The 21,138-nt window shown below is 40.6% G+C and overlaps 1 protein-coding gene across 3 annotated transcripts in view; it reads left to right on the top strand.

Annotated features, from left to right (window-relative positions):
- Positions 1-1,106: 1,106 nt before the first annotated feature.
- Positions 1,107-21,138, top strand: part of AIG1 (androgen induced 1) — a 122,571-nt gene continuing 102,539 nt past the window's right edge. Inside the window, exons 1-3 of one of the 3 annotated variants that reach the window (XM_056486290.1) lie at positions 1,107-1,458; positions 1,608-1,691; positions 1,779-1,849. In XM_056486290.1, the coding sequence (XP_056342265.1) occupies positions 1,318-1,458; positions 1,608-1,652 (186 nt within the window). In that variant the 5' untranslated portion in view covers positions 1,107-1,317 and the 3' untranslated portion in view covers positions 1,653-1,691; positions 1,779-1,849. Of the gene's footprint in view, positions 1,459-1,607; positions 1,850-21,138 lie in introns of those variants that run through there. The other 2 variants (XM_056486287.1, XM_056486286.1) reach the window with 2 other exon arrangements.

The following is a 21,138-nucleotide window of genomic DNA, read 5'->3' as shown; positions in this document are numbered from 1 at the left end:
GAGCAACTTAATATTTACCCTGCAATCAAGCACCTTAAAAGCTTTCTTTTTTAAGTAAGTCCCCCTTGATTTCTCCTAGTTATCAAGGATCCCTGTGGTGATCAAACCCCTGCTGACAGGACAGAATCACAGAATGGGTTGGATTAGAAGGGACCACAGTGGATCATCTTCTCAAGCAGGTCATCCTAGAGCACACGGCACAACATTGTGTCCAGATGGTTCTCAAACATCTTCAGTGAGGGAGACTACACAACCTCTCTGGACAACCTGTTCCAGTGCATGGTCATTCACAAAGTAATGAAGTTCTTCCTCACATTCAGGCAGAACTTCCTGTGCATCAGTTTCTGTCTGTTGCCTCTTGTCTTACTGCTGTGCACCACTGAACAGAGCTGGAATCCATCCTCTTGGCACCCTCCCTTAAGATACTCACAGACATTGACGTGTCCCCTCTCAGCCATCACTTCTCGAGGATGAACAGGCCCAGCTCCCCGAACCTTTCCTTGACAGAGGCATGCTCCAGTCCCTTGGTACGATGCCCCAGGGTGCTGGTACTTCATTTCACCCACGTCTCGGGAGGATCCCATCTCACAGGGCTTTTGAGTGGGCATTGGAGAACCCGCTTCTAGCGAACGTCCGTGTGGGATGAGGGGAAACACTGAGAAGGCAGAAGGCGGTTCAGGAACACAGGGGGCAAAGCAAATGCCCTGCCCGGCGGGGCCGCTGTGTGGGGACACGAGGGTACGGACACACCAAGGGCAGCCTGGAGCGGCACACGGGCTCGGCCAGGGCCGCGCTCCCGCCGCCGGGCGGAGGCACCTGCTCCGCCGGCCCACCGGCAGCGCCGCCCGCGGGGGGGGCCGGCCCGGGGCACGCACGAGCCGCGCCGTTCCCCCGAGCACGGCAAATGCATCCTGTAATTGCTGAGTCATTGCAGTTCTCGGTTGAAAACCGGCGGGCAGCCGGGTTCTGCAATTAACTCGTGCTAACGCTCCGTCCCTCCGCTCCCTCGGGAACGGCCCGGCCTCCCCCAGCCCGGTTCGGCCCGGCCGCGGAGCTGAGGCTCGGGAGCGCGCCGAGCCCGCCCGGTTGCTGCCGCCGCCGCCGCCCGGCCCTGCGGCCCCGCCGCCGCCCCGCGCGGGCCCTGCGCTCCGCCCCGGCCGGGGCCGCGGAGGCGCTGGGAGTCCCGCCCGCACGGCGCGCACACACACAGGGATACACACACGCACACCGGGACACGCGGAAACACACACACGGGGTACTGGGACACAGGCACGGACACAGACACAGGCGCACGAAAGCGCACCCCGCGCCGCAAACATGGCGCTGGTGCCCTGCCAGGTGCTGCACGCCGCCATCCTCCTGTCCTATTGCTCCATCCTGTGCAATTACAAGGCCATTGACATGCCCGCGCATCAGACCTATGGAGGCAGCTGGAAATTTCTGACCTTCATAGACCTGGTAAGTGCCCCCCGCGGCGGCCGCGGCCCTGCCCCCTCCCTCGGGCCGCCCGCGGAGCCGCCGCGGCCCGGGCGCATCGCGGCCCCCGGCGCTCGAGGCTTCGCCATGCGGTGACCTTAAAGCGGGGCGGCGACATGTTGGGGCTGCAGGGCCGCGAGAGGAGGCAGCCGGGGCCGCGCAGCCGAGTGCTCTGAACGGAGAGAGGCACGGACAAAGCCGAGCGGCTGCTGCGGGTGAGCGGCCCTGGGGAAGGCGCGCCTGGCAGCCTGTCACCCACCCCGGTGCTGATGATGTGTTTCGCCTTTTCTAATGGCCGACAGTGAACACCAGAACCTGCTGGCCCAGCATCTGGCTCCCGTGTACTGTCAAAATAAAATATATGTCTTGCTCCCTTCGGCCCTTTCGAGGAATCCATCCGTGACAGGTGCAAGTGTGTCAGTGATGCAAAAAGCGCCAGGCAACTCCAACTTGCCAGATCCAGTTAGTTTTGGTTGCAAATCCATAAACGAGTGTGTGAAATAAAAGACATGTCGTTTCATCATATTTCTTCATAAGGCTCCAGATCTGGAAGTCACCAGCATGTTGGCCTGTTGGAAAACACCAGGTGCTAGCCAGGGCTATTTATAATCTGAACTTCCTAGGCTTGCTGCCTCCACAAGTGTTCCCTTAGTGCAGGTGGCGGGAGAGGGGGCGGGAGGGAGAGAGGAGATGGGAGGAGAAACTTCCTTTCTGGTTCAGAAATATAGCCAACTTACACCTAGTACCTTGATCAAAATTCTTTTTTTCTTTGTATCCACGGTGTAATTGGGTGAGAAATTTTGCCGTTCCAGCTCAGTTACTGAAAAGTCCCAAAATGCAGGTATTTCAGTGCCTCCCAGTGATAACACCTCTCTCCGAACTACATTGTAGATTCACAAGTATTGATGTTATTGTCTACATGCATGGTAGGTTTGTGGCCTTGGAGTCCAAACTGAAACACCAGTAGCCAAGCATGTCAAGTGTGCAAATTTCTGTATCAGGATTAAGTTAAGGTTCACTGAGGTCCATATTTTATTTGCAGAGAAGCAGTATCTACTGTTTTTTTCACTTAGTATATTTTTTTTGTAGGTTCAAAAATTTCCTGAAGCTCTGAGGATGCACAGCAGTAACTAGATCTTTTGCTGTGACTGTAAACTGGTGTCTTAAGGCTTGATGTTTCTCTGAAGGACACACTAGAATCTATTTTTTTACCTTTTGAGTGGCTAAACAGTACTGTCTGTAATATTGGTTAATATAAGTTATAATATAATCCCAGTAAGTTAGGGGGGTAGCTGTTGACTTCAGTGACAGCTGAACTGGAAGTGAACCAGCTAAAGCTAAAAGTTGATAATCTCTTTGAGCCTCCTTCACCTTTTTCTTTTTTCTCCTAGCCCTGACAGTTGCTGGAGGACTAAGTCAACCAGGGCTGTCATACAGTGAAAATTTAACTGTAAATGATAGTCATCCATTTCCCAGAAATGATAGCCTTGTCTATGGCAAGTTCACATGGACTTTTCCATCAAAGCATGTACATGGTTCAGGCTACTTCTGTCAGAGCTCAAAAGGTCAAGGTAAATATGTAGTGCTTTCTAAAATATCTAGAATAGATATCAACTGCAGCTAGTAATTTCTGTCCTTTAGCTAATAGTTGTCACATGTTTCTTACAGTCAAGCCCAGTAGTTGAGAAAAGGTTTAGCAATTTCTTACAGTCTTTGAAATAACACACAATTCAATGGCTTGAATGCCTTTCTCAGTGAGTAGCCAGCATGCAGAGCTCTCCACTTGCTGATGATATTTGCTTACGTCCAAGTGGCCCTGCCAGCATCTTACGTAAGGAAATCTATCTTTCTGTTCCCTGGGACAACTAGGAGACTTGACAAACCAAAACCAGTTAGATTCCTTAGGAGGATACCAGAAAGCATGGTTGGAGGGTGTTAGGCACATTTCCAAAATCCTGTATCTTGACTAACTCTTGAAAAGCTCTTCCATAAGTTTCAGTTTGCTCAGCCATGTGCACTGTTCCTGTGTCAGTCACATTCAAAGGCTGTCTAGACAAAATATCATCAATGCCAGAGTCTTGGCAGACGTGTGTTCTTGCTACAGATTGTACCTCCACAAACAGAGATTTCATCTTTGACATCACAGAAGCACGTAGAAGTTCTTTCTGCTTCCAAAAACTGCTACCAGTTTTTGAGAAAAATCAGTTTATGACTTTAATCTGAAAAGCAGTTTGGAATTTTTTTCATCTGTGCATTTGCAAAGGGATATTCGTTCCAGTCTCAGTATCCATAAATCTCTTGGATTTTTAAGTAGCCGGTTTTGTAGAGGGAAATGATTTACAGTTATCTGCAAGTAATATACTTTTGAACTGAATTATGAAAATCTTGTAGTTTGGACTCTAAAACACAGGGCAATAAAACATTATGAGTGTATGCAATGATTTGAACAGTAGACTTTGAGCCCTCACACCATTCGGGGAAGTTGAGCATTATGTGGAACTTGTTTAGTACAAATGTAATGTCCCTGTCCATCCATAGTATTTTGGATGTTCATATCTAAGTAGTGTTTTGGATGCCAATGTTCATTCTTAATCTTTCCTGTCCTTGAATTAGGAAAGAAAAAAAGTGCAAACAATGACTTCTTTTAACTGCTGTCATTCTGATGACTTTTTTTTTTTTTTTTTTTTTTTTTCAGTTACAAATGTGGTGGCAACATTCTTTAAAACACCTCAGTGTCAGTGGAATACTTTTTCTGGTTTATGAAGTAATGCACAGGCAGGCAGTATGTTTTGACATTACACTCAAGATACTCCTGACTGTTGTTACTAATAGTAATATCTCTCCAGCCTTTCTTCTTGTTACATAGAGGTGGTAGACACTTACCCTGCTTATTCAAAAGGTGGTGGAAATACCTGCCTAGTACCTGTGTATTCCAAAGTCACATAGAAAAGATGGTAGTGTCTTCTTTGTCATGTATAGAGTGGTAAACCAAGATATGAAGAGGTATAGAGCTGCTGCCAAAATCAGCCTGGCAGATGGAATTATGGAACTGAATATTCAGGCTAGTTCAAAACTGTGTTGCTTTCATTTAAACTCAAAACACAAACCAAGCCCTGAGGTTAGTTCCTGTGAAGATAGCTAAGAATTGGATTCAGATGGGATATTTCAAGAAATGGGGCTAAAATTTCTTGTATAGCTGCCTTTGTTTAACTCAGATTCACGGTTTTGTGCTTTAATAGTAGAATGCTGCAGGACAGTGCTGTTGTGTACCACATCCCATAAATTCATTGTTGAGCTTCATAGCTGAAGTTAAGTTAGGCCAGAAATGATGCCAGCAAATACAGTTCTTTGCAACAAGTTTGTCATCTTATGTAAGTCTCTCAGAAATTTTCCTTACATGGTTCTGTAGGTACTTGAAGTAGCTAGATTAAAGATAACAGTACTTGGTCATTCTGCATACACTGCAATCACACACTTGCCTTTATAAATGCACATTTGTTGAGGAATTCATTGCACCTACTTGTTTAAAAGTTGCTATTGCATTTTATTCTTCAGTTTCTCTTGGATCTCTTACTGTTGTTGGGAGAGGAGGCAAAATTAAATAGAATTTGTCCTCTGGAATAAAGTAGAGCCTGTGGGTGCCAAAAGAAGACCAAATCTACTTTTTGGGTTTGGGTTTGGGTGTGTGTAATAATTAGCAGAAAAGTATAACTTAGAATTTTAACTGTACCTCCTTAGTAAGGGATGTGCTGGTCTAAATAGCCTCTGGTTTTCATTGTGCAATTTCTCTGGAAACCTTATTCCTTAAAGAAAATAGAGTAAACCAAGATACTAGTGCACATGTATTAACAAATTTATGGTTTTCTGGTTTTGTATTTTATAATCTTAAGGTCTCCCTGATAGGCAGCACAGGGTAGTTACAGAGACAAGAAACAAGGCCAGATTTTTGGAAGCAGTCTCAAGTGTTGTGTTTTATGATTAATCATCATAAAATTAATGGTCCCATTTTGAATATCAGAATGTTAACCTGGGTGTTCCTATGACTTGATTCAAGGCAGCCAAAGCTAGAGAGGAACAGATTTTGCTCATATACAAATCTGCCTGATGTTATACATTTATTATTCTCTTGAAAGAAGGAGCAGGATGTCTGTGTGAACTTTTTATACATTGCCTGGCAGATTGAGTTCTACAAAAAATAGATATGTGTTCTGTTCCCAGCACATATTTTTTGCCAGTAAATGCAGTAATTTTTTTTTTTTTGCAGAAAACACCTTTAGATTTAGTTTGATTAAGTTCAAATAAGTGATCAGAACTTAGTTCCTTGTCTTTGAACACCTTCAGAGGGCCATGTTATCAGCAGGACTAGAAACCTGAGTTGTTAGACTTACAATTTATTTATTTATTTAGTGTATTAGTTATTAAATTGTATGAGATACAATCAACAGACAACAAAAAAAGATATCAGTTTAACAAAGCACAGCTAAAAATTTTTGGTGATTTGTGCCCAATTTGGATTTAGTCAAGGTGATAGGTAATAAAAGGACCAAAAAATACCAGAGGCAAAAAGATTCAGAATTAAGGAAACATAAACTGTACCATTGTTGTATTATCTGAAATTGAACAAGTTTCATTGCAGCTGTATGGCTTACACTTGCCACAAACAGAGGACAAAATTGTGTGGAGAGAAAACACATTCTATACTGTATGGAATAGAACTATGACTCTTTTATAGGATTTCCCTTAGTAAAATAAATTTCACCTTACTATTTCCCTTTTCATCATCTGTAAAGTTAGCCTGATACACAAGTGTTTTATAGCTTTTGAAGGAAAAGATTCCAGTGGTGTAAAATATTACTATGCATTATTACCAGTAGTAATTCATCATCATATCTAAATATCTTTGTGGTCTTAGTAGAGAATACAGTCAATGGAGAATTTATCAGTTTACATAGAAAGGGATTGCATTTTCAGGAATAACAAGATAGTTGTCACTTATGATACTTAAGGTATTTGGGAGAAAAGCTAACAAGATACATAGGAGAGCCTTTTAAGTGTTTCAGAGCTTTTTTTTCCATTCTTGGGCTGTAAACATGTCTGGGCAACAGTAATGTACAGTGCTGTTGATGCAGTAATAAAAATGTAATAGTGTCACCCTTTTTCATTCATCTATTTGCTGTTGGTAGTGCTATTACAAATTGAGTGGAATTTGAGCACTACATTGAAGTGTTCCATTTTCACATTGCATTAGTCTGCCTTTATTTTACAATTGTACTTAAGTATGATGTACATTTAATTTGGGAATTCTCAGGGAAGTTATGGCTATCTTGAACTATTTGTGTTGGCAATAGTGTTGGCAGCGTAAAGCAGGAGAATAGAAGAGAGGAAAAATTGGGATCACTTTCTATGATGATAGATTTAACTAAGGCCAGTAATATTATTTTAGAACTTGGTGTAGGTAAGTGATATGCAACAGTGCTGTGTTTTACACCAGTGTACAGTCTGTAGAGTTTTGCCAGAACAGTTTCAAATGATGACAACTTCAAGAAGATGGTTTAGTAGTGTTTCCCATTTACTTGTTTTGTAACAGTTGAATTATTTTCTTTAAAATTTTGTTATAGTGGTAAGGATAATTCAGATAATCTTATATGCCTTCATATGGCAAAATTGATTTAAACAGTTGGTTTAAACAAGGACAACACATCTAGTGTTGTACATTAAAGATCTTTGCTGAAGTCATTTGGGTTCTGAGCTGTCCTAATCCACTGTAAATATAAATATTTAAAAATTATTTAATCATTGTATCTTTTGACCTTATATTTGTGTTATGTTAATGCAGACATGTAAGTTTATACAAGAAATAGATTCTGGAAGATTGACCTTCTTAAGTTGTAGTAAAGATCTGTATAACCTATCAAATATGTACTCTTAACTAGTATAGAAAATTGCAAATGTAGTGTTCTAAATTAAATACATTTCTATTAAAAATCAAGTAACACTTGATTCTCTCCAGTTACATGAACCTTAGGATATGCAAAGACTTGTAGGGTAGATGACCATGTGGGTAGTTGCTTGCTTTGTCTTTAGGCTGAAAAAGAAGAAAGAGAAACTTGATTATCTGAAAACTGGGAAACCCTCACATGATAAAAAATATTTTATTATTAGTGTGGTGGAAATCTCAAATGTGCTGATATGCCACTGTACAGCAAAATTGAAGTTCACCTATAAGTAAAAAAAAGCCTTTATGAAATTACAAAACCTTCACATTCCACAGATACAAGTTTGCAGATTTGAATAAAGTAAAATGATAGAATGTAATAAAGAAAAAATAAGCAATTCTGCAGTGTATGGAACACAATATATGAGGTACATTGTGAAGGATTATGCTGAGTGTGTATTGAACAAACCAATAAAAAAATCTTGGATTCCTTCTACTAGGTGAAGTATTTTCCTTTCTGCAACCTTCCATATGTAATAATAGTTTTTGTGAGGGCCTGCTATATCCTAATGCAATATTTAGAAAACATCTTTCTAATTGTACTACTTTAATATATACTGATATTGGGAGGAGCTCAGTGTGGGTGGAGAATTTCTTATCATTTGGAGTTGTAATTGCTAATGCAATTCTAGACAGTAAATGTAATAAAGGATTACCACCAATGACAGATTAGTATGCTTTCTGCAGAATTCAAGGGTGAAATAAATACTGGTATATAAGAAAGTTCACATTGTATATATTTCTATATTTGAAAGAAAAGTGATGTTATTGCTTGCAAAACATTCATGCAAAACATCAAACTCCTTTCGGTGTAGGTTTTTGGGGGTTTTTTTAAGTAATTGAATCTGAGGACTAGTCTTCTTATCTTGATGTTCATATATATATGGATATATATATATAAGATAGAGACAAAATTGACATTTGACTTATTTTGTAGACCAACTTTTGAATGGGTGAATATGAAAAGCTTTCATCCTTCCAATGAAAGTTTTCTCCAATTTTTGCCTTATTTGCCAGCATTTATTTGTATAATTACATTTTCCCCTTACTGTATTTTCCAAAGTTCTGAATTTGTTATTAGTCTTCAAAGTCTTGCAGGCTTTGTTTGCTCCATTACTTTTACTACGTATAATGCAAGATTTTTCTCAATTCAGCATAGTTAAACATGCTATCACTGGAAAAGCTGTGTTTAACTTTAGTGGATAGAAAAGTTAACCCAACTCTGAAGAAAAATCTGTTGGAAGCTAAAGCAAAACTTCCAGACTCTTCAGACAGGAAGAAACTCTAAGTTAAAATTTATAAGGGTGTTTTGGTAAGACTTAAAAACAAGCACCTCTCCCAAGTAGAATTGTGATTAAGCATATTTTTTTTTAATTTTTTTTTTCATTTTTTTAAATACTGCAAAATTTCTTTTATGCTTCAAATTTTAGGGATTCTGTTGGTTGAAAACAGGCTAAGCTCATGTGAAATGCTTGGGGAAAATAAGAACCGGATTTTCATTTGCATGAAGGCTCCTTCTGGCAACTAAGCTAAATCCATGCAATTTTCTCCTGGGAGTTTGAAAGTACCATTTGAATGCCTCTAATTGCATTCCCTGAACATCTTGTCTTGCCACTGCCCTTACAAGAATCCAGTTTACAGTAGGTTTTCCAAACAAGTATGCCAAAAGGTGCAATCGTATGATAATTTCCACTTAAAGCTGTCTGTAGCTGACATGGTTCTGTTTTAAAGTGCATGAGGACTCTGCAGTGTAGCTTAAAACAAAACTAGTACTGCTGCATTTTTCCTAGCTGAATATTTGGTGTCCTGGTAAAGTAGAATAGAATGCTCAGGAGAACAGGATGTAAAATCCTTCACTAATTCCTTCCTTACTGGAAAAGCAACACACAAGGGGTGATGGGTTTTTGCAATTAATTTGTCCAAGTGAAACAACTTAGGAGGCTGAATCTTAACTCTGCAAATGCTGCTAGACTCTTCAGACTGTTTCAGATGCTTGTGCAGGGAGAGAGCTAGCTGAGAATTTAAATTTTAATCTATCAGGGATTGTTTGGCTCATTTTTGGTTTCAGGCAATGCTGTCTGTATTTGTATATTTTTTATACCTAGGGGTTTGTGTACCTGCGGGTAAATTTACTTTTTTCTTCCCTTATTTGTGTATATTTTATAATGTGTCTTGAAGCCTTCTGGTCCTGGCAGCAGATAAGTAATAAGTTATTATTTATTATTATTACTAATATTTTTAGAATTCAGCATGGGTGGGAGTTCCACATGCAAAGCACAGGTGGCATATGTTCCTGAATGTATTTGATCAGATGCAAAAGGAAGAAAAAGAAACTGCTGACTTCAAATGCTGCTATATGAGTTGGTAAAATGCAAGAATACAAAAGGGATGTTTTCCCTGTGAGGTTCTTAACAAGCTTGTGCCTGAAGTAGTGGAAGCATTTCATAGAGCTAACGCTGGGGCAAGTGGCTGGTCCTGGGGCACAGCAGTGGGGCCCTTGCCTGTAGGGAACACACAAGTTGTTTATGGGCAGGGCTTTGCGCAGGCTCAGCTGTGTAAAGAAAGAAGGTAGGGAAGTGAGAGAGAAAAGGAATCATACATGACAGCACTTTGTAGCTGGGGCGTGTAGGTGACAGAGTGCACCGTGCTGACCAGTCTTGTATTGTGACAAACTGGTATTTAGGTATTTGACTGCTGGCTACGAGGACAAAGCGAGGGGAAGCAAGGGGTGGAGGTGCAGGATGGCTGGTATTTCTTGGCTAAACCAGCATGTGCTAGCTCCCTCAGACTTCCCTCCTTTCCTTTTCCTCTCTGTCATTTCTTCCTGCCACGCACCCACACAGTCTCCCCACACAGCCGCCCTGGCTGGGGGCACTGGTGCCACAGCAGCACTTCCCTGCACGTACGTGTTTGGCTTCGCATGCTCTGCTCAGCGCTGGGTGCTTGCTAAGCTTGTCCCTAGTTAAGAGCCATATGCACTGACAGATGCAGAGGTCCCCATTTGCTGTTCACTTAGGCTTCCAAACAAATGGAGACTCCGTGCTGTGAAAACTTTCTTAACCTGGGTTTACTTGTTCTATCTGTGTTCCAAGGACTGTGCAGCAGACACAATTGTCTGCATTCCAGCAGGTCCCAGGAAGTGAGTCCCGAGAATGCATGAGTCACAATGGAAACCTCTGCTGTGTGGAACTGCATGGCACTGTGCTTTTAAACTGGAGGTTCAGGAGGCTGACAGGGATTTAATGCATTCAGGTGTGGATGCACATCTTTGTGTACGTTCAATATAATAGTTATTTACCTACGCTGCACATAATTTGAAAATACCAAACTGTTCATAAAAGCTACTCTGTTCCAAGCCCTCTCCATTTGCTGTGCACATCTCAGTTAAGTTGGTTTGCTACTACTGAAGTCAATTTTGGTGATCAATTCATGAACAATGGGTCAAAGATTATAGGGGTTCAAGATGCTGTTCAAGTTTTTCAGTGTCAACTGTAGAGGACAGGAGAGAGTAGACAGCTTTTGGGTCAGTTGTCTCTTGATCTGCCATGGCTAGAAAGGGATATTCCTGCATTTATTAAGGAGCTAATGATGTTTCCAATTCTAATATATTGTTACAGAAGATTATCGTTCAGATCTCCTTGACTCATTGCCAGCATAATTTGAGAAGCTAGACACCTCTGTTTTTCCATAGATTGTATTCTATGCTATTAAGTTATATGCCATTTCAGGCTAAGTTGTTTTGGTTTTGTTTTTTTTTTTTCTCTTGGTTTAGGGCAGAAGCTACTTATAATTGTTACAAAATATTACTAAAATACTTCAGAGCTGTTTTGTTCCCTATTAATTACAAGGCTGAGTTCAAATGATGAGATTTTTATGACAATGCATTTTAGAAAAGGGTGGAGGGACCTCTTGTTACTTTGAGCATTTGGGGCAGTGGGATCTGAATTTCTTGATTTTAAAATTCGACCTGCAACATAAAAGCAAAATATGAATGCTTTTGAGCATGTGCAAGGGCTGACTTTTTTCATTCACTGCTGACTTTGTCAGTGAAAGTGCTGTCGCTTTGCCCTGATCCATTTGTGCCCCTTATCACCCAGTCAGGCTCCTCAGTTACAAGGTGCTGTCAGATACCAGTATATTTTCTTCCTTTTTTTTCTTACAGGAATGCCCCTGTGTGTTATCTCTTTCCCTGTTGTAATATCTTCTAGCCCAGCACAGTCTTCTTGACTTTCAGCTCTGCATTGCAGTTCCAATTCCAGTGTTCTTCCAGAAGTCTGTGTTTTCCTGTCAAGTGCTGTTTTTCTTGCCCCACCTACTCCTTACACTCCTTCCCCACCATTCACACATACTGTCTTTCCTCCCAGTGATTTCACTCTCATGTATTTTTCTGCATTCTCACCCTGTCCTTCCCAATTACCAGACCTACTCAGTGTCATTCATTCGCTTGTGTTTTTAAAGCACCTTTAGTGTAGACCCAACTAATAAAAAATAAGCCATTTTCTATTAGAGAAACTTGATCTTGGTATGGCCTTAAATAAACCAGTTTGTAAATTATGCTGTTATGTAAGACTCTTAGCTTTGCTTTCCGTTTTGAACAAGTTTTTAAGCATCCTGGTTACAGGGAAAAAAAAGCCTGTAAGTGTTAAAGCATAATGGATCATGATCCTAATGTTTATTATGGTGTTAAAATCTTGTCATTTCTTGGTAGTCTGCCATTCAATTTTTTTTGATAAAATTTCCAATTTAAAAGCAGGTTCTTGATAAAAACTGGCGTTTAACATGAAAAAATCGAAATTATGTACAGAATCAGCAAACAGTATTTATTCAGACATTTTCCATCTTCGTTTTTTGTAATGTACTTGTTTTAAATGAGATGCTGAAATTATTTAAATTGTATTTTATATTTCCTAATAGGGCTACTCATCTTTTAATAATTTTTGTAAGGTTTGAAATCTACTACTTTCAGTGAAACGGACGAAAATATTTTTGAACATTGCTTAGTTTGTCAGCTGTTAATAGAAGCAGCTTGTTTTTTTTTCACGTGAATATATACAAGTACTTATTCCTTGTTTGTGGGTGTGAATTTTGGCTGTATACACACACACCTGGTGCAATTTAGGAGTAAGGAGAGAAATACACATTTCACAGTGGCAAATTTTCTCAAACTCACATGAAATTATACTCATTTTTGTCAGGAGTTATTGGATACAGATAAGCCTGCCGTGGCTCCACTCTCCCATTTCCAACCACAAGCAAGGCTGAACACATGCCCAGTGGACACATACAAAGTCAGAAGTGTCTCTAATCCAGGTCAAAACAACCAAAATTCTGATTGGACTAGGTGGCTTAGAGTCAATATCTTTTGCAATATGTCAGCCAGGATGTGGAGTGATGTTTGGAACAAGGAATGCTCAACATGTGATCCACCTAGAGTCTGTATCCTGCCTGCCTTGCCTTCCTGTGCTGAACATAGGGCTGGGCAGCAGTCAGAGTGCTGTGTTATGGTGGGAGCACTTCGGTCTCAGTGCCACTTCTGTCAGAAAGTCCGGCCCTACCGCAGGGTTTGACCTGTGTGGCACATCCCTGGAGCCAGTGTTCATTTAAAACTGCCTCGTGGTTAAGTGTCCCAGGAGGTCAGTGCAGGTCACAGAGGTCCAGATCTACAGGGATATTTTGATGTCACTTCCAACAGCTAATGGGAAGGTAGCAAAGATCTTGATCTACAGGGGTATTTCGATGTTACTTTTGACAGCTGATGGGAAGGTATTCTCTGTATTATTCACGTGTGTTCTGCTTAGTTTGCACAGGAGTTGAGGTCAGACCCCCAGTTCTGGGAAATACAAAGCATCCACTTATGCCTGTGACTTAGAAATGTGTGATTTTTTAGCAATTGCATGATAAGACATAAAATATCAAAGGAGGGAAGGAGGCTTTTTTCTGTTGTTTTTTTTTGTTTGTTTTTTTGTTTTTTTAAATGCCTCATGTGGTGTGATTGTAAATTTAGAAATTACGAATTTGTTCCAGATGGAAGAAAAAAAAATCAATCTCACAATTTCTTGTGAGGAAAAAGATGTAGAAAAAGTATTTCAAAATCATGGTTTCAGTGCAGTTGAACTGATCAAATGCAAACAAGGCATTTGATTGTCTTCATTAAAATACTCGGACAAAATGATTTTACAAAGGACTCAGCCATTGCAGTGAGAAATTGTTATTCAGAAATATTTTGTCAGTTGCATTAATTGAAAATGTGTTAAATTTTCCTTTAGCAGGGGCCAGGTCGATGTCACAAGAGGACTATAACATTTAAAGTTGTGACTTAATCATAAATATTAGCTTATTTCATAGGAATTGTACCTGTGGTGTACAGAATAGTCAATGCAAATTTAAATTTGGAAGTGAGAGTCAGAAGAGGATGCGATAAATCCAAGCCCAGAAAATAACTGAACAACTGTTTAACCTTTTTCTTTTTTCTTTTTTTTTTTTAAGTATGTACTACCTGACTACAGGGATTAATAAGTATTTTGAAGACAGAAGCAAATAATAATAATATGGTTCAAGAGAAGTTCTCTTCTGGCCAGTCTTTCCCTTGCAGACTTTGTATTTTGCCTGTCTTATTTCTTATCCTAAGTGAATGTGACCAAACAGTATTTGGCAGACAAAGAACTGTAGTGATGGAGACAAACATGTTTTATGAGATACTTATTTGCATGGTGTGCCTGTATCTCAGTGGTGTATTTTCAGACAAGGTCTCTGGCTAGGTTGTGGTACAGACAGCCTTGAGTGATCATTCTGAATCACTCCAGCGTCTTCATGCTGGTCTCAAGTGTATATATCTTGTGTGAGAGAAGACATATCCTTGATACTCAGAATTCCATAGAGTAAACTGACCTTTTTAAAGGACTCTTTCTAAGCCAGGTAGAGGAAGATTCAGCATTCTGAATCAGACCTGGAATAGACCCATCTTTTATTAATATAATGTCTTCTGATTTACTGCAGGAAGACACTGAAATGATTAAGTGTACCAGCAGTCTGCATAAAATGCCTGGATGACCTCCGAAGCACTATGATAAATATCAAAGAAAAAATTTTAAACCTGTATGATCAGCTTAAGGAAAATTAAGGCCATATCTCAGTTTGTTGGAAATGCTGTTAAAGTAGGAAGACAGGTAGTGCCTGCAGAGTGGCAGAAGATCTAGGTCACATCTTTTTCCATATGAACTAAAATGAATGAGTATGCTGGAAGGAAAATATCTTTCCACTGGAGTTTGTTTTGCAGTGTTTCTCCTTGGTGGTCTTCCCAAAAGAAAGGTAAATAGTATAAACAGCTGATTGACCGTTATAATTGATCAGCCTTGTCTGTTCTCTTTAGGGATGCTTAGATGTGTACCATCTCCTTTGTTCTCCTTATGCCAAGAAAGAAGCAGTACACACATTGAGTGTACTCCATCTATGGTAGACAGAGATCTTCTGAAAACAATTAACATCTCTGATAGCAAGTGTCTCGCTAAAATTCCTTTGTAGTGCCATTGTACCTTTTATTACAAGATCTCAAAGCACTTAAGAAGTATCTGCTAACTAAGCCTCACATCTCTCTGCAAAGGAGTTTGATTTGAACCAAATGCAAGCACAGCAGACAAGACCCTGAAATTGTCTGGACATATAGTCATTAACATCCTTAAGGAATTACCTTTCTTGTGTAATCTGTATGTAAAACATTGTTAATCTCAGGTGGTTCAGGAGGTGATATGGGGCAGAGGCTGCCCACAGATTACCCCTATTCAACCTTGGGGTTTTTTGTGGGGTGGGGCTGGAGGTGAGGCTGGCTGTTCAACCTGCTCTGACCAGGCTGTAAAGCATCACCTCCAGCCGTCCCTGTTTCACTTGGTGACTCCCTTGCTGCTGCTGCTCTCCACAAAGGTATGGGAAATGTGAACATTGCCATCAGGTGTGAATGAACCCAGATGCTACCACCTTGGTGGAGCAGGAGCAACCTAACTCCACTCTGACCCCTTCTTCTGGTGTCCAAGATAAGAACCACAGCCTGGGGTAGCTTTGGCCCTTCTTGGTGTTGCAAGGGGCACTGTCCTCAGCCTGTGCCTACCCAGTCACTGCAGAAGGAGAGGCGGGGAGAGGCAGGGTGCATGTTTACATGCTGGATGTAGGCGAGTGCATTTGATGGTAGAGGAAGGGTGATCTGAGTACAGGCTGCTGATGAGGGAGGAAGGAAGAGACACAGCTATTTAAATGGTAGAACGTAGGCTGCTGCTGTGGGTGCAGAGTGGGTGATTGCTGCTGCAGCACTTCAAGAGGCATAGCTCCAGCAAGGCAAGTTGACCTTAAGAGAAAAAAGATGAGGCCATAGACTGGAGATCAGGCTGTGTGCATGCTGAGTTCAGGGCGTCCTCAGTCTGCAACAGCTGTTGGAATTATGGACATATTTCTGGACAGAAGGAGGTGTACCTGCACTGTGTAGCATATGTGGCATAAATGAAGAATCTCTGGGAAATGTTGAACCTGCTGGGTGTATACTGTGAAGTTAATCCCAGTGCGAACAGTAGGTGTTTATGCAGAAGAACCAAGCATTCAGCAGCCTGGACAAGTACCACGAATCCTCACATGCTGCCTGAAGACAATTTCTAGCTGGAAAGAGGGAAAAATGAATGTAGGGTAGCTCTAACCTACACGGTGAACATGTAGGTTAGCATGGAGGCTTCCACCCACATGACCTACTTGTAGAACAGCTTCTTTTTTGAAATAAACAGTGCAGTATCATCCATGCCTGTTTGAGTAGGACGTGTATTTCTGTTGGCTGGAAGAAAGGAAGGTACAGTTGTCAAGCCCAGATGGAGGCTTTGAAATATGCATGATAGTGGCAGCTGTGTGTGGGAAGAATGAGTTTAAGTGTGTTGAGGAGGAGGAGGAGGCTTGTTTACTGTGCTGCTGTCTTCTTGTAGCTGCAGAGTTGAATGAGGAGAGAAATGCAGAATGTGTTTCACGTCCATGGATTATTGCTTCACTGTGCTGGACAATTCTTTTCTCCCAATATTCATTATTTGTTTGAAAATTAATAAAGGATCAATGATTTGCAGTGAAAGAGATTGCAAAGAAATATCATCCGTATTTTGACAGACCTGGATCCTCATGAATCAAACCCCTGATTTGCTGAACTGGGCCCTTCTGCTTGAAGGATCCCTGTTGAAAGCTGGGCTGAGTGCATGCTTTGGAGAGGAATGCATTGTCCTGTCAGCCTTTCTGGTCTTGAATTTTGTGTGTGCCCTTCTTATTAGTGTATTTTGTAGTCTGTGTTTATGTAAATGGTTGAGCCTATATATGACTGGCATTTGGGTGTTGGGGCCGTGTTTTGTTGCTGCTGTAGTCACTGGTTGGCAGTGATGGTGGCTGAAGGTGAGACCTGGCTGAGAGCAGTGGTGTCAGTTCACCCTCTTCCTCATGGGGAATTGAGCAGTCAGGGACAGATGCTGAGGCCTTCCAGCCAAGCCCTGCCTACAGGCAGTCTGCTGCTTGGTTCCTGGGTGCCTGCCTTCCTCTCCCTGCTTGGAAAGGCACCCTGTGGTGCTGAACCTGGAGCAGCCCGCAAGGAGATCCAGCTTTCATACCTGTGGAGTGCACCCCCTCTTTTCAGGACGAAAAGGCAATGCCAACCCCAGCCAAAAGGTTTAGTCATTTCTGAGAGACTATATGTGTATGTATATGTACTTATGATTAGAAAAGAGAGGAGGATGTGCCATACACAATGAAAAGTATTGCATTTATGTAGTGAAGTGGATAGTGTCAAGTTAATTCACAACCTCCTTTGGATTTTAGGTTTTCTTTAGGTTTTCCTTTATGGCTTTTAGTCATCTCATTAATTAACACTTTTCTGTAGGGAGAATAAGGGTTAATGTTTTTTTCTTTTTCTCACAAGAATGTTTTCTAAGCATATTTTATTACATATACATTTTTTTGCATTCCCATCCCAGAGCTTGAAATCAGTATTTTCTGAATAATTCCCTAGTATCTCTTTGAGCTATGTGGCCTAGCAAGCTCTTTGACTGAAATGATTTAAAAAGAAAGTCTGAAGATTTAAAGTTTTCTGTTAGAAAAAATATCAAGAAGGCATGAAGGGTAATAACGTGTAGAATCAGAGTCAGTTTTAGTGTCAAGTGTTTTACTTTGTGCTAGTGCTTGGTTTATCCTGTGCTGTCCTAAGAGCCTTTGCTCTTAGATCAGGTGTATCTGCCTCTGCAGAATGCCAGTTAACGTAGTGGATGGCTTCCAGATACACCTGAACTTGGGAGTGGTTGCCATTGTAATCTGTAATCATATGACAGTGACTTCCAAATTTTTATCAGTTGAATGTCTACATCCTAAGTCATTAATCTGATTTGAGATTTAAGCTTATAGCTATCAGGCTTCTATTATAAAGATCCTTCCTTCCCTCTTCATTTTGTTGTAGGTCTGTGAATAATATGTGCTTCAGACCTTTGCCATTCATGAGATATGTCCAAGTATTTTATAAAGAACGGAAGCAGTATTATTATTTATCCTTGATACGACTTTTACACAGCTTTATTTTTCTCACCTCAACTGTGACATGGACAACAGTATAAAGAGCCAAAGTTAGAGGTCATCAAATGTTTCATATGGTCAGTTCTCAGAAAATTGCATAAGTCTCTAAAATCCAGTTTTCTTGAAGTAATGAAAGGAACTGAATTGATCAAAGTGTTGAACCATCAAAAAGTGAAATTTACAAGTGTTTGTGTTGGACAAACACAACATCTTCACAACACTTCAAACAGAAGATGTTGCTGCAAATGGAGTGTGAAAAAATTACCTGCTTAATTAGTAGTAAACAATCATGGCAGCAAAAGAATTTTAGGTGTTTATATTCTATTAATCATAGTCCAGATTTCCTTCTGACAATTTTACTTTGAAAATTAGGCTTGTTTTCTTATTTTCTATGCTTTTCCAAATGAGGATGTAACTTTTTTACTGCTTGAATTTCAGTGGGTTCTTCCTCCAGTTTTGAGGCCTCTGGCTTGCACCTTGTGTTGCCATTTACATCCTAGCAATACAAGTACACAGCATTATCATCTGCTAGTGCTCGCATCTTGTCTTCACTTTGTATATAGACATAGAGGTTCAAGTCATAGTCTTTGTCCAGCCTTGGTCTAATTTTCTTTGTTCCATGAAGCAGATAGCATTTAGAAATACCTGTTTAATCTGGTAAACAGGCAAACTGAAGCACTCATTTAAATCTTTGCACTCCTTGTCAAGGTCTATAACTGAAATTTTTTTTTTCCATGATAGAATTATCATATGGGCATTGCTTTATCAGCAAGAGACAGATGTAAGTGGTGTTTATTTAGAAGTGTGCACGTCTATATTTAAGTATGAGCATTCAAAAGATGTCTATAGGAGAGGGAGATAATCAAATCCTGAAGAATTTCTGCCAACTGACTTCTGTCAAGGTCAGAAGGATTATTTAATGAGTCTTGCTCAGTCAGGAGTTTTGACTGTCTTCTTTCAGAATGTCCTGAGCTTTAAGATGTCATCACAGGGAGTAAATTCTCTGGGCTTCAGTTTATCTATAAAATTGACAATAGAAGTAGCTATTGTTACTTCCCTGGATGATGTCTTCAGGTAAAATATGATTTTCCTCTGCTTTGTACCTTGGGCTATGAATTCTTGTAGGTTTCCTTTTTAGTTTATTTTAAAGTCCTACCTGTAAGTGTTAAACAGTTGTAGAGACTCTTCTGAACTACTAGCTGCAATTTTTCTTTACAATTTCTTCAAATAAATCAGTAATACTGTGTTTTATAACTATATTAGAGAATATTTGTTGCCTTAGTATGTAGGATATTTTAACAAATGTTCTGAACATCAAGGAAGAAATCACTAATTTTAATTTAATCAGCAGCCTAATTTTACCTGACGGTATGTAGAGGAATCAGTTATGGCCCTTCAGTGTGGCTTACCTGAAAGTCCTTAATGTAGATTTTTTCTATGCCTTCATGCTCCAAATGCTTAGAAAACTAATTTTTTTTTCAGTACTTTGCTGCAGTTAAAGTTCAGTAACCACCAGCAGTAGTAAAGTACTGTCATGATTTAACCCTGGCCAGCAGCAGAGCACCACACAGCCCTCGCTCATCACCCTGTGGTGGGATGGGGGTGAGAATCAGGAGAGTAAAAGTGAGAAAACCCATGGGTTGAGGTAAAGGCAGTTCAATAGGAAAAGCAAAAGCCATGCACACAAGCAAAGCAAAACAAGGAGTTTGTTTGCCACTTTGCCTGGGCAGGCAGGTGTTCAGCCATCTTCAGGAAAGCAGGGCTCCATCACACATCACGATTACTTGGAAAGACAGATGTCATCACTCTGAACAGCCCCCTCTTCCTTCTTTTTCCCTCTGCTTTATATAAGGAACATTCCATATGCTATGGAATATCCCTTTGCTCTCTTGGGGTCAGCTGTCCTGGCTGTGTCTCCTCCTAACTGCCTGTTCACCCCCAGCTTCCTCACTGGTGGGGCAGTGTGAGAGGCAGAAACTGGGCTTGGTGCAGGTGCTACTCAGCAATAATTTAAACATCTATTTTCAACACTTCTCAGCACTAACCTAAAACATAGTCCCATATTACCTACTGTGAAGGAAAATTACTTTGTCCAATCGTATACAGTACAAATAGAAAGCTCAGAGAACACTGCATGTGTGTGAGATCCATTCAGGGTGTACTACAGGACCAAATAATGGAGAAAGACACCCCCACCAAATGGGACATGTAATGAGAATGGTTGAATCTTGTTTGTGGAGTATATGTAGGCTATATAGAACTGAACTTGTAAGGGGAAAGATAGCAACAACTGAATTCAGGTTTTAGCTGAATTTATCTCCGCAGGCTGAAATAAACGAAATCATGGTGCTCTAAACAGGCATTAAGGTTCAGAGTCCTAGCTCTAGTTTTCAGAACCAATGGGAATTGCAGACTCATTTTGAGGAGTGGACATGTCCAAGGTATTAAACTGGAAGACTGCAATATCCCAAGACAAACTGAAGTTTTCGGTTCAATTGTTACCAGCAGCAGAGAAAATAACTTTACATGGTTACATCTGTGTCTTGTCTCTTACATTTTAATTGACAGAAGACTCAACTATGTGAAAAGAGAATTTCATCCTAGTTTGTTATTGTCTTGTCTATATTGCACACATATATGAGCAACTACCTATGGGAATTCAAATCCTTAAGTTATTCTCCCAGTTGATAAGCCCTTTCATAACATACCACTAGGTGTTGGAAAGACTACCTGCAAAACTTCAATAAGCTTTTTCAAGAAATTGCATTAGTGCTGCATTTCATGTGCAACTTGCCTGGCTGATACTGAAGTGATAATTTTTTAACCAACATTGTGCGTCTTGGTTAAAAGCTGAATTGGTGTTTGCTGCTGACACCAGCGAGGTGGATCCAGGAAAAAATTCCATAATGAGACCTCACCAAAGAATGGATAGTATCCCTTTAATATGAACCAGAAGTTTGACATGCTATGAGTAAGAATTCTTTGTATGACTGAAAATGGGGACTGTAAAATTGCTTGGAAATAACAAAGCTATATGTTTCCATGTCTTTCCATTTCATGGAGATAGATTTTGAACAGTCGCTAAAGACTTAAAAGGC

The sequence above is a fragment of the Oenanthe melanoleuca genome, chromosome 3 (genome assembly GCF_029582105.1).
Source record: "Oenanthe melanoleuca isolate GR-GAL-2019-014 chromosome 3, OMel1.0, whole genome shotgun sequence".
NCBI classification, from domain to species: domain Eukaryota; kingdom Metazoa; phylum Chordata; class Aves; order Passeriformes; family Muscicapidae; genus Oenanthe; species Oenanthe melanoleuca.
This window is presented reverse-complemented; position numbering and strand designations above follow the sequence as displayed.